Source organism: Nothobranchius furzeri, chromosome 6 (genome assembly GCF_043380555.1).
Source record: "Nothobranchius furzeri strain GRZ-AD chromosome 6, NfurGRZ-RIMD1, whole genome shotgun sequence".
Taxonomy (NCBI): domain Eukaryota; kingdom Metazoa; phylum Chordata; class Actinopteri; order Cyprinodontiformes; family Nothobranchiidae; genus Nothobranchius; species Nothobranchius furzeri.
In genome coordinates, this window is record NC_091746.1 from 72,409,266 (window position 1) to 72,424,247 (window position 14,982).

The following is a 14,982-nucleotide window of genomic DNA, read 5'->3' on the forward strand; positions in this document are numbered from 1 at the left end:
TTTAGGGAGGAATACAGATCGAGAAGTTTAAGCGGAAACATGAGACCGGTGAAACAACCGGAGACGGAGCAGCTCCAGGTTTTAGGTCCGTGTTTTAATCCCAGAGTTTAAATAAACATTTTAACTTCTGATCTTTCATGAACTGGAACCAGACAGAGAGTTTAACTCTGGAGTTTACCTGCTGGCTGTCAGCAGACGGGAACCGTAGGAGGCTAACTTTGTCCTCTATCAGCTGCCGTAGTTTTCCCACCGAAACAGGAAGTTCTTCTTTGCTTCTGTGGAAATCAGGAGACTAAAGAGAAGAAGAACGAGGCAGAAGGTGTCAGAACGTCTCCCAGCAGCTGACGAGTCTAGGACGTCCAGCTGGATTTAATCCTGCTGTTATCATGGAAAACAGATCGGATCAAATCCAAGGATGTCGTGAAAATCACACCAACAGTAATTATTTAAGTTTAACTGAGAAAACAATCTAAATAATCGGATTTATTAGGAAAAATCTTTACAAAATAAACCTGAAATTTTGTTTCAACGTTTGAAGTCAGAGTAGTGAGATTAAATTAGACATTTTTGAGATTAAGGCAGATTAACTGTTAACCATCAAAGTGCTGAGACTAAAAACCAAAGCACCAGGAATAAAGTGGGAAATGATTAATCCTGAAATGTTACTTTAAGATTTTATTTCCAGAGTAAAACGTAAACTTCAGAAAAAGATTAAAGCCGTTTATGTTTTCTGTAATAAGGAAACTTTTTTCCACCTAAATCCCGAAGCACTCCACGTTGACTTTAATCTCTAAACTTGAAAAAGTTTTTCAGCTGATTCTGTAAATATTATTTTGAACCAGTCTTGATATTCCAGCTTTAATCCCAGATTCCTTTGGATTGTCCATGATGGGACTCCGTAGACCTGGGCTTCGTGGTCCTACATGTGGACTCTCGGACCTCCTCTGATCCCAACTGACTGGAAGTTAATTCAGCAGCAAATAAAACTAAATGTTCAGGGATTAACAAACTGATTTCATATTAAACTCAGATTAAAAAGCAAAGGAAATGAGGTTGTGAACATGGAGGTGCTTTTATTCTAACGACTGGAGGAGCCAGTGGCGTCCGCTCGCTCCAAGCACTGAACAGATTCATTTGTTGGGAGGTTTCAGACCCACAACCAGCACTGACGGGAACTTCAGCAGCAAACCTGAACAAACTTCTAGAGCAGAAACTCCATTTTCATCCGTGTGAAACTACAGATGGACGGCTAATGTTCGCCGCCTGAGCCGAGAGTGGGCAGCACAGCCAGTCTGTGATTTCTGATTAAACACAATTAAAACTGGCCTTTTAGAGTCTAACGCGATGACAGGAGCTTCGGGGGGAGGGGGGACACTAATTCTACGTAAGATGGCGAGAAGAAAAAGCTAGCAGGAAGTGGATGACTTCAGCAGCGCGGGTCTATGTGCAGACACAGGAAAAGTTCTTTTGTTGTAATTAGAAGTGAAGCGGCGGCTGATGAATGATTCTCTCCTCATTACTCTCTAACCCCGGCTCACGGAGACGATGTTTATGTACGGCTGATTTGTTTCCCTAATTATGTTTCCCTGCTAAACATAATTGGTGAAACAAACGAGTCTATAGGAATGTAGTTTCTAAGTGACGGGGCTCTTCTGTCAAAACAACACGACCTCCCATAGTTTATGGCTTTAAACGAAACTCAGGGAAACGCCTCTGAAAGCTGGAAATCAACACTAAACATGTAGATGTCAGCGCTCAGAGGACCCATCCCGTCGTCTTCAGCCGGGATGAGTCATCGCACCAGCCCCGCCCCCAACAACAACCAGCTTTTCAGCTCAAATTAAATCTTCGTCTCAGAGACGTTGGTTTGAAAACAGCTTCTAAACCGGTGGTGTGTTTGAAAATCACCAAGATGACCACCAAAATGTCAAAGTGTAACCAGAAAAAGCAAGAAATCAGTTTGATTGTAGAAGGTTTTAACTTTTCCAGCTCAGTGGAACCACGTTTAGCAGAGTATACTTGTTTAGCATTAAATGATTAACTGGGCATCTGTGAGACTTAACAGGCTCCTAAAAATAAAGGGAGGGGGTCAGATGGTCAGATGTGTGTGTCTCACGCTCAATGTGTGAGAGTCGGCAGTTCTTGATTTTCCAAGTAACAACCACATCCATCAGCATGTCAGTGACTCCCATTAGACCAGAGCACATGTAGCTAGCTCCATGCTAGGCTACACGAAGGGTAAGTTTTCATAAACCAAACTCACACTTTTATGCTTGGAATCTTTTATTCCAAGGCCTAATCTGACAGAACAGGGTGGAAGTTGTCTCTGGACGTCAGAAGGAAGGGATGGAGGTTACCGCTTAGCTTGGCTCCAGAGGAATAAAGACCAGAAATCTTTGTGTTACCATTGATTCAGACCTGAGCTTCACAGGTCACGTGACTAGATCAGCGTTTTATCATCTGCATCAAACAGCACGGCTCAGGGGTCTCATGTCCAGACAAGACCTGGAGAAACTCATTCATGAATTCATCTAGCAGGCTGGACTTTTGCAATGGTCTTTATGTTTATGTTTATTTATGTAGCAGACGCTTTTATCCAAAGCGACTTACAATTTTTAAGTTGTAGGGCATGTTGTGATCTGTGGGGGAAACCGGAGAACCCGGAGGAAACCCACGCATGCATGGGGAGAACACGCAACTCCACGCAGAAAGGCCGCAGCCGAGTTTTGAACCTGCAACCTTCGTGCTGCGAGGCAACAGTGCTAACCACTGCGCCACCATGCAGTCCAGACTTCAGACTGGTCTTCCCAAAACAGCCGTGAAGCAACTGCAGCTTATTCGGATTTCTGCTGCTAGAGTCTTAACAAGAACCGAGAGAACCGAACACGTCACTCCTGTTCTTAGACCTCTACGGTGGTTAGCAGTAAACCACAGAATCAACTTCAAAGTGCTTCTACTAGTTTACGAATCGCTCAGTGGCATGGGACCAGAACACGTGTCCGATCACCTTCCTGTAGCCCAGCAGGGCTCAGAAATGAAGCAGTCAGCTGGAACCGGGTCAGAACCAAACTGGGTGAAGCTGCTTTTAGCTACTAAGCTGCTCACAGATGGAATCAGCTTCCTCGTGACCTCAGATGTGTCCCAACTCTAGAAACATTTCGATAAAAATCAATCAATCAATCAAAGCTTTATTTATAAAGCGCCTTCCGCAACCCTGTCAGGAAGCCCAAAGCGCTGAACATTGTACAGTTGTATGTAAATATATTGAATAAAACAACAATAAAAGAAATTCAAATTACAAAATACAAAATGGAAATTACAAGATAGATGAAACATTCTGGTAAAGGACAAATGTGTGAAACACATTTGGATTGAGTGGATGGATTGAGTGTACCAATGAAAACTGTGGAATGGATTCAACATAAAAGAGGGCCAAAATCAAACATGTACTGGAAACGCCAAGCGGAGGAGGTGTGTTTTTAGGTGATTCTTAAAGACTGGCAGAGAAGGGGACAGCCTAACTGAGGGTGGCAACTGGTTCCAGAGTAACGGTGCTAGGACTGAGAAAGCCCGGTCCCCACGGGTACGACACCTAGACCGAGGGACAGCGAGCAGGCCTTGGTCAGAGGAGCGCAGAGCACGTGATGGGGAATGTTTGTTCAGGAGAGTGGCTAGATAGGGGGGAGCACCACCCTGGAAGAAATGATAAACAAAGACGAGGATTTTGAATTGTGAGCGATAGCAAATCGGAAGCCAGTGCAGAGAGGCCAGAACCGGACTGATGTGGTCCCGTTTCCTGGTCCCAGTCAGGAACCTGGCAGCACTGTTCTGCACAACCTGGAGGCGACGCAGTGTTGACTGACACAACCCTGCATATAGAGAGTTGCAGTAGTCAAGCCGAGAAATAACAAAGGCATGCAGTACCCGCTCCAGGTGGGCTCTCGACAGCATAGGCTTGATTTTAGCAAGGCGTCTCAGGTGAAAGAAACTGGACCGGATCACAGAATTGATGTGAGCATCAAATTTAAGTCCTACATCAAGTTTCACCCCCAAACTGGTAACAACTGGTTTTGAGTAGGGAGAAAGAGGGCCAAGATCAGCATAACGATCCACATTCCTGCTGTTGGGGTGAAAAACAATGAGCTCTGTCTTTCCCTCATTCAGATGTAGATAGTTGGACATTAGCCAAGACTTCACCTCATTAACACAGGAGACAAAGGACTGAATAGAGTGACCTTTCTCCTGACACAATGAGTGCGTTTACATGCAGCCAGTAACCCTTTTAAAACCCGAATATTCACAATAACCCGGTTCCGCACGGCCATGTAAACACTGCCAAAAACCCGGATATGCTCATAACCGGGTTTTTAAAAACCCGGTTACTACACCTGGGGTAACCCTTTTCTAACCCGAATGTTTGGTCGTGTAAACGCATACCGGGATATCCCCATCAAAGCGTGTGTGCTGCGCATGCTCTGTTCACAAGGAATCTTGGTCTTTTGAGTAGTGAGATGTCTTGTATGCGCCAGAACACCGGAAGTAAACAACAAGTTGGGAGCAACATGGCGAGTCGCGGCACAGCACCACACTTTTGGAGTGACGAGGAAACTAAAGCGCAAACAAACGCGGTCGCTATCTCTTCCGAACTGGGAAACATGTTGTTGTTTTCACGGATACCGGAACAAGAAGAACCGGAAATGACGCATATTGCGTCTGGACGTAGTCCATACGTCCTGACGCTACCCAGCTAACAGGGAACGTTCCCATAACTTTCGCTAACATTCTTTAAAAGTTTTTTTAATGTTAGTACATAACGTTGTTAAAGTAATGTTTTCAAAATGTTCTTTGAACGTTATTAATGTTGCTGTAACGTTGACAGAAAATGTTCTTAGAAGATTGTTATAAGAACGTTGTAACAACATTATTTCTGCATGATGAAAGTTCTCATAACGGTGATAGGAAACGTTTTTATAACAACGTTCTTTGAACGTGTATATAATGTTTTTGTGATTGATCAAAGTTCTCAAAATGCTGAAAGAAAACATTCCTAGAACCATGTTCTTGTAACGTCTTTACAATGTTATTTATGGTTGATGAAAGTTCTAACAATGTTTGTAAGACAACATTCTTTGAACCACATTATTGGAACGTCGTAACAACGTTATTCATGACTGATGAAAGTTCTCATTATGTTGTTTGAAAACATTCATAGAACCTTATACTCGGAACGTTTTCACAACATTATCTGTGATAGATGAAAGTTCTCACAATGTTGCTGGAAAACATTCTTAGAACCACGTTCTTATAATGTATTTACAACGTTATTCATGATTGATGAAAGTTCTCATAATGTTGATAGAGAACATTTTTAGAACCACATTCTCGGAACATGGTAACAACGTTATTTATGACTGATTAAAGTTCTCTTAGTGTTGTTAGAAAACATTCTTAGAACCACGTTCTTATAATGTCTTTACAACGTTATTCATGATTGACGAAAGTTCTAATAATGTTGATAGAGAACATTTTTAGAACCAGGTTCTCGGAACATGGTAAAAACGTTATTTATGATTGATTAAAGTTCTCTTAGTGTTGTTAGAAAACATTCTTAGAACCACGTTCTTATAATGTCTGTACAATGTTATTCATGATTGATGAAAGTTCTCATAACTTTGTTAGAGAACATTTTTAGAACAAGATTCTCGGAACATGGTAACAACGTTATTTATGATTGATGAAAGTTCTCTTAGTGTTGTTAGAAAACATTCTTAGAACCACGTTCTTATAATGTATTTACAACGTTATTCATGATTGACGAAAGTTCTAATAATGTTGATAGAGAACATTTTTAGAACCACATTCTCGGAACATGGTAACAACGTTATTTATGATTGATTAAAGTTCTCTTAGTGTTGTTAGAAAACATTCTTAGAACCACGTTCTTATAATGTCTGTACAACGTTATTCATGATTGATGAAAGTTCTCATAACGTTGTTAGAGAACATTTTTAGAACAAGATTCTCGGAACATGGTAACAACGTTATTTATGATTGATGAAAGTTCTCTTAGTGTTGTTAGAAAACATTCTTAGAACCACGTTCTTATAATGTATTTACAACATTATTCATCATTGACGAAAGTTCTAATAATGTTGATAGAGAACAATTTTAGAACCACATTCTCGGAACATGGTAACAACGTTATTTATGATTGATTAAAGTTCTCTTAGTGTTGTTAGAAAACATTCTTAGAACCACGTTCTTATAATGTCTGTACAACGTTATTCATGATTGATGAAAGTTCTCATAATGTTGATAGAGAACATTTTTAGAACCACATTCTCGGAACATGGTAACAACGTTATTTATGATTGATTAAAGTTCTCTTAGTGTTGTTAGAAAACATTCTTAGAACCACGTTCTTATAATGTCTGTACAACGTTATTCATGATTGATGAAAGTTCTCATAACGTTGTTAGAGAATATTTTTAGAACAGGATTCTCGGAACATGGTAACAACGTTATTTATGATTGCTGAAAGTTCTCTTAGTGTTGTTAGAAAACATTCTTAGAACCACATTCTTATAATGTATTTACAACGTTATTCATGATTGACGAAAGTTCTAATAATGTTGATAGAGAACAATTTTAGAACCACATTCTCGGAACATGGTAACAACGTTATTTATGATTGATTAAAGTTCTCTTAGTGTTGTTAGAAAACATTCTTAGAACCACGTTCTTATAATGTCTGTACAACGTTATTCATGATTGATGAAAGTTCTCATAACGTTGTTAGAGAATATTTTTAGAACAGGATTCTCGGAACATGGTAACAACGTTATTTATGATTGATGAAAGTTCTCTTAGTGTTGTTAGAAAACATTCTTAGAACCACGTTCTTATAATGTATTTACAACGTTATTCATGATTGACGAAAGTTCTAATAATGTTGATAGAGAACAATTTTAGAACCACATTCTCGGAACATGGTAACAACGTTATTTATGATTGATTAAAGTTCTCTTAGTGTTGTTAGAAAACATTCTTAGAACCACGTTCTTATAATGTCTGTACAACGTTATTCATGATTGATGAAAGTTCTCATAACGTTGTTAGAGAACATTTTTAGAACAAGATTCTCGGAACATGGTAACAACGTTATTTATGATTGATGAAAGTTCTCTTAGTGTTGTTAGAAAACATTCTTAGAACCACGTTCTTATAATGTATTTTCAACGTTATTCATGATTGACGAAAGTTCTAATAATGTTGATAGAGAACATTTTTAGAACCACATTCTCGGAACATGGTAACAACGTTATTTATGATTGATTAAAGTTCTCTTAGTGTTGTTAGAAAACATTCTTAGAACCACATTCTTATAATGTCTGTACAACGTTATTCATGATTGATGAAAGTTCTCATAACGTTTTTAGAGAACATTTTTAGAACAAGATTCTCGGAACATGGTAACAACGTTATTTATGATTGCTAAAAGTTCTCTTAGTGTTGTTAGAAAACATTCTTAGAACCACGTTCTTATAATATCTGTACAACGTTATTCATGATTGATGAAAGTTCTCATAATGTTGATAGAGAACATTTTTAGAACCACATTTTCGGAACATGGTAACAACGTTATTTATGACTGATTAAAGTTCTCTTAGTGTTGTTAGAAAACATTCTTAGAACCACGTTCTTATAATGTCTGTACAACGTTATTCATGATTGACGAAAGTTCTCATAACGTTGTTAGAGAACATTTTTAGAACCAGATCCTCGGAACATGGTAACAACGTTATTTATGATTGATTAAAGTTCTCTTAGTGTTGTTAGAAAACATTCTTAGAACCACGTTCTTATAATGTCTGTACAACATCATTCATGATTGATGAAAGTTCTCATAACGTTGTTAGAGAACATTTTAAGAACCAGATTCTCGGAACATGGTAACAACGTTATTTATGATTGATGAAAGTTCTCTTAGTGTTGTTAGAAAACATTCTTAGAACCACGTTCTTATAATGTATTTACAACGTTATTCATGATTGACAAAAGTTCTAATAATGTTGATAGAGAACATTTTTAGAACCACATTCTCGGAACATGGTAACAACGTTATTTATGATAGATTAAAGTTCTCTTAGTGTTGTTAGAAAACATTCTTAGAACCACGTTCTTATAATGTCTGTACAACGTTATTCATGATTGATGAAAGTTCTCATAACGTTGTTAGAGGACATTTTTAGAACCAGATTCTCGGAACATGGTCACAACGTTATTTATGATTGATGAAAGTTCTCTTAGTGTTGTTAGAAAACATTCTTAGAACCACGTTCTTATAATGTATTTGCAACGTTATTCATGATTGACGAAAGTTCTAATAATGTTGATAGACAACATTTTTAGAACCACATTCTCGGAACATAGTAACAACGTTATTTATGATATATTAAAGTTCTCTTAGTGTTGTTAGAAAACATTCTTAGAACCACGTTCTTATAATGTCTGTACAACTTTATTCATGATTGATGAAAGTTCTCATAACGTTGTTAGAGAACATTTTAAGAACCACTTTCTCGGAACATGGGAACAACGTTATTTATGACTGATGAAAGTTCTCTTAGTGTTGCTAGAAAACATTCTTAGAACCACGTTCTTATAATGTCTGTACAACGTTATTCATGATTGATGAAAGTTCTCATAACGTTGTTAGAGAACATTTTAAGAACCACTTTCTCGGAACATGGGAACAACGCTATTTATGACTGATGAAAGTTCTCTTAGTGTTGCTAGAAAACATTCTTAGAACCAGGTTCTTATAATGTCTTTATAACGTTTTTCATGATTGATGAAAGTTCTCATAACGTTGTTAGAGAACATATTTAGAACCAGATTCTCGGAACATGGTAACAACATTATTTATGATTGATTAAAGTTCTCTTAGTGTTGTTAGAAAACATTCTTAGAACCACATTCTTATAATGTCTGTACAACGTTATTCATGATTGATGAAAGTTGTCATAACGTTGTTAGAGAACATTTGTAGAACCAGACTCTTGAAACCTGGTAACAACGTTATTTATGACTGATGAAAGTTCTCTTAGTGTTGTTAGAAAACATTTTTAGAACCACGTTCTTATAATGTCTTTACAACGTTATTCATGATTGATGAAAGTTCTAATAATGTTGATAGAGAACATTTTTAGAACCACATTCTCAGAACATGGTAACAACGTTATTTATGATTAATTAAAGTTCTCTTAGTGTTGCTAGAAAACATTCTTAGAACCACGTTCTTATAATGTCTTTACAACGTTATTCATGATTGATGAAAGTTCTCATAACGTTGTTAGAGAACATATTTAGAACCAGATTCTCGGAACATGGTAACAACGTTATTTATGATTGATTAAAGTTCTCTTAGTGTTGTTAGAAAACATTCTTAGAACCACATACTTATAATGTCTGTACAACCTTATTATTGATTGATGAAAGTTCTCATTACGTTGTTAGAGAACATTTTTAGAACCAGATTCTCGGAACATGGTAACAACGTTATTTATGACTGAGGAAAGTTCTCTTAGTGTTGTTAGAAAACATTTTTAGAACCACGTTCTTATAATGTCTTTACAACGTTATTCATGATTGACGAAAGTTCTAATAATGTTGATAGAGAACATTTTTAGAACCAGATTCTCGGAACATGGTAAAAACGTTATTTATGATTGATTAAAGTTCTCTTAGTGTTGTTAGAAAACATTCTTAGAACCACGTTCTTATAATGTCTGTACAACGTTATTCATGATTGATGAAAGTTCTCATAATGTTGTTAGAGAACATTTTTAGAACCAGATTCTCGGAACATGGTAAGAACTTTATTTATGATTGATTAAAGTTCTCTTAGTGTTGTTAGAAAACATTCTTAGAACCACATTCTTATAATGTCTGTACAACGTTATTATTGATTGATGAAAGTTCTCATTACGTTGTTAGAGAACATTTTTAGAACCAGATTCTCGGAACATGGTAACAACGTTATTTATGATTGATTAAAGTTCTCTTAGTGTTGTTAGAAAACATTTTTGAACCACGTTCTTATAATGTCTTTACAACGTTATTCATGATTGACGAAAGTTCTAATAATATTGATAGAGAACATTTTTAGAAACACATTCTCGGAACATGGTAACAACGTTATTTATGATTGATTAAATTTCTCTTAGTGTTGTTCGAAAACATTCTTAGAACCATGTTCTTATAATGTCTTTACAACTTTATTCATGATTGATGAAAGTTCTCATTACGTTGTTAGAGAACATTTTAAGAACCATATTCTCGGAACATGGTAACAACGTTATTTATGATTGATGAAAATTCTCATAACGTTGATAGAGAACATTTTTAGAACCAGATCCTCGGAACATGGTAACAACGTTATTTATGATTGATTAAAGTTCTCTTAGTGTTGTTAGAAAACATTCTTAGAACCACGTTCTTATAATGTCTGTACAACATTATTCATGATTGATGAAAGTTCTCATTACGTTGTTAAAAACATTTTAAGAACCACATTCTCGGAACATGGTAACAACGTTATTTATGATTAATTAAAGTTCTCTTAGTGTTGTTAGAAAACATTCTTAGAACCACGTTCTTATAATGTCTGTACAATGTTATTCATGATTGATGAAAGTTCTCATAACGTTGTTATAGAACATTTTTAGAACCAGATTATCGGAACATGGTAACAACGTTGTTTATGATTGATTAAAGTTATCTTAGTGTTGTTAGAAAACATTCTTAGAACCATGTTCTTATAATGTCTGTACAACGTTATTCATGATTGATGAAAGTTCTCATAACGTTGTTAGAGAACATTTTTAGAACCACATTCTCGGAACATGGTAACAACGTTATTTATGATTGATTAAAGTTCTCTTAGTGTTGTTAGAAAACATTCTTAGAACCATGTTCTTATAATGTCTGTACAACGTTATTCATGATTGATGAAAGTTCTCATAACGTTGATAGAAAACATTTTTAGAACCAGATTCTCGGAACATGGTCACAACGTTATTTATGATTGATGAAAGTTCTCTTAGTGTTGTTAGAAAACATTCTTAGAACCACAATCTTATAATGTCTGTACAACGTTATTCATGATTGATGAAAGTTCTCATAACGTTGTTAGAGAACATTTTTAGAACCACATTCTCGGAACATGGTAACAACGTTATTTATAATTGATTAAAGTTATATTAGTGTTGTTAGAAAACATTCTTAGAACCACTTTCTTATAATGTCTGTACAACGTTAATCATGATTGATGAAAGTTCTCATAACGTTGTTAGAGAACATTTTTAGAACCACATTCTCGGAACATGGTAACAACGTTATTTATGATTGATTAAAGTTCTCTTAGTGTTGTTATATATATATATATATATATATATATATATATATATATAATATATTATATATATATATATATAATATATTATATATATATATATATATATATATATATATATATATATATATATATATATATATATATATATATATATATATATATATATTTGGAACTTTTTATTTTTGAATTAGAACGACAACATTTACATGGAGATGCATTTGAGTTTCTTCTTCCCCTCTCCAGGGCAGTGTTTCCCTGAACAAAGTTCGAATTTCCTTGTGGCCATAAGATCTATCCAACTTAACCAAATCACCAATCAGTACATATAGTTCTGACAAGCTTTCTCTGTATTCATCTTATCTGCTCTCTAATACATTCTACATTTTACTTTGATCTAGCTAAATAACTCACCCAAAAGACAAAAATACATTAAAAAATTTATAATAATAATTTTCACATGAGAGTACTATCTTTCTAACATTTGTTTTATTGGTTCCCACATTTTTTCTAATTTCACTAGTCCCAGTCATAGTCTTGCATTAATTTGTTCCATTTTGTAGACCTGTCTAACTCTCTCTCTCCACTGTGCCACCCTTGGGGGTTCTGTGTCCAGCCATAAAACCTTAATTTACTTCTTGGCAGTCATAAGCAGAATTCTGATTATGTATGTCTCCATTATGTGTGTAAGAATTTTGGTATAGCATTCCCAGTACAAACCATTTTAACTTAAATTGTAATTTCACCTTCAAGGTTCTTTCAATTTCTCCCTAACACCTTCCCAGAATGGTATGAATTTAGGGCAGAACAAAAGTATATGTGAAAAGTCTCCCACTAGCCCGCATTTTCTCCAGCATAAATTTTAAACGTCGTCGTCGTCGTCTTCCTCCGCTTATCCGGGTCCGGGTCGCGGGGGCAGCATCCCAACTAGGGAGCTCCAGGCCGTCCTCTCCCCGGCCTTGTCCACCAGCTCCTCCGGCAGGACCCCAAGGCGTTCCCGGACCAGATTGGAGATGTAACCTCTCCAACGTGTCCTGGGTCGACCCGGGGGCCTTCTGCCGGCAGGACATGCCCGAAACACCTCCCCGGGGAGGCGTCCAGGAGGCATCCTGACCAGATGCCCAAACCACCTCAACTGGCTCCTTTCGATCCGGAGGAGCAGCGGTTCTACTCCAAGTCCCTCCCGAATGTCCGAGCTCCTCACCCTATCTCTAAGGCTGAGCCCGGCCACCCTACGGAGGAAACTCATTTTGGCCACTTGTATCCCCGATCTTGTTCTTTCGGTCATTACCCAAAGCTCATGACCATAGGTGAGGATTGGGACGTAGATCGACCGGTAAATCGAGAGCCTGGCTTTCTGGCTCAGCTACCTCTTCCCCACGACAGATCGGCTCAGCGTCCGCATCACTGCAGACGCCGAACCAATCCGCCTGTCGATCTCCCGATCCCTCCTACCCTCACTCGTGAACAAGACCCAGAGATACTTAAACTCCTCCACTTGAGGTAGGACCTCTCCCCCGACCCGGAGTTGGCAAGCCACCCTTTCCCGGTCGAGAACCATGGTCTCAGATTTGGAGGTGCTGATCCTCATCCCAGCCGCTTCACACTCGGCCGCGAACCTACCCAGCAAGAGCTGAAGGTCAGAGCTGGATGAAGCTAGGAGGACCACATCATCCGCAAAAAGCAGAGACGAGATTCTCCTGCCACCAAACTCGACACACTCCACACCACGGCTGCGTCTAGAAATTCTGTCCATAAAAGTGATGAACAGAACCGGTGACAAAGGGCAGCCCTGGCGGAGTCCAACCCTCACTGGGAACAGGTCCGACTTACTACCGGCTATGCGGACCAAACTCACGCTCCTCTGGTAAAGGGACTGAATGGCCCTTAACAGAAAGCCACCCACCCCATACTCCTGGAGCGTCCCCCACAGGGTGCCCCTGGGGACACGGTCATGAGCCTTCTCCAAATCCACAAAACACATGTGGATTGGTTGGGCAAACTCCCATGCCCCCTCCATCACCCTTGCAAGGGTATAGAGCTGGTCCACAGTTCCACGGCCAGGACGAAAACCACATTGCTCCTCCTCTATCTGAGATTCAACTATCGATCGGACCCTCCTCTCCAGTACCTTGGAGTAGACTTTTCCAGGGAGGCTGAGGAGTGTGATCCCCCTATAGTTGGAACACACCCTCAGGTCACCCTTCTTAAAGATGGGGACCACCACCCCGGTCTGCCACTCCCTAGGAACTGCCCCCGATGACCACGAAATGTTGTAGAGACGTGTCAACCATGACAGCCCTACAACATCCATAGCCTTGAGATACCCAGGACGAACCTCATCCGCCCCCGGAGCTCCGCCGCTGTGTAGTTGTTTGACTACCTCAGCAACTTCTGCCCCCGAGATCGGACAGTCCATCCCCAGGCCTCGCCTTAAATTTTAAACGTTACTATTTAAATCAAATCACTTTTTTTGTCACGTCACATGTGCAGGTACACTGGTACAGTACATGTGCTTCACAGCAACAGAGTTATGCAAAAATACAGTAATGTAAAAACAAGTAAAATATAAAAATGGCTAATCTAAGTAATAATATGTATAAGTTGTAATGTATATACATTACTAAATGTTTATGCAAGTATATTATTATTATTTTTTTAATATATTGTTCTACGTGTGTGCGTGTGAGTGTGTGTATAGTGTGTATATACATGTTTTACAAACGAATAAAGTAAACAATAAGATAAGAGATATAAAATATACAGAGGTTGGTATGTGCAAAACAGTGGCATTAATGTACAGTATGGAGTGTGTAATGTTGGAGTTTCAGTAGTGAGGGTGAGGTGTCTGCGCCGTGTTCAGCAGTCTGATGGCCTGATGGAAAAAGCTGTCTCTCAGTCTGCTGGTTCTGGACCGGATGCTGCAGAACCTCCTTCCTGATGGAAGTAGTCTGAACAGTTTATGGCTGGGGTGACTTGAGTCCTTGATGATCCTCCCCGCTTTCCTCAGGCACCGCTTCCTGTAGATGTCCTGGAGGGAGGGAAGCTCACCTCCAATAATCCTTTCTGCACACCGCACTACTCTCTGGAGAGCTTTGCGGTTGTAAGCGGTGCTGTTGCCATACCAGGTGGAGATGCATCCAGTGAGGATGCTCTCAATGGCACAGCGATAGAAGGTCCTGAGGATGCGGCGGCTCATGTCAAATCTTTTCAGTCTCCTGAGAAAGAAGAGGCACTGCTGTGCACTCTTCACCGTATTTTCCATGTGCACTGACCACGTAAGATCCTCTGCCAGATGCACTCCAATGAAACGGAAGCTGCTCACCCTCTCCACAGCGTCGCCGTTGATGGTGATGGGGGTGTGTACTCCTCTGCTCCTCCGGAAGTCCATTATCAACTCCTTTGTCTTTGTGACGTTGAGGGTGAGACGGTTGTCCTGACACCAGTGGGTCAGGGCGCTGATCTCCTCCCTGTAGGCCGTCTCATCGTCGTTGGTGATGAGACCTACCACTGTGGTGTCGTCCGCATACTTCACAATGATGTTGGAGTTTCTCGTGGCCGTGCAG

At 38.9% G+C, this 14,982-nt stretch overlaps 1 protein-coding gene across 1 annotated transcript in view; it reads right to left on the reverse strand.

Moving 5' to 3' along the window:
* LOC107397151 (myosin-11) overlaps positions 1-14,982 on the reverse strand; it is a 94,751-nt gene that overhangs the window by 47,681 nt on the left and 32,088 nt on the right. The window contains exon 3 of the mRNA XM_054744676.2: positions 179-292. Within this exon, the coding sequence (XP_054600651.2) occupies positions 179-292 (114 nt within the window). The remainder of the gene's footprint in view (positions 1-178; positions 293-14,982) is intronic.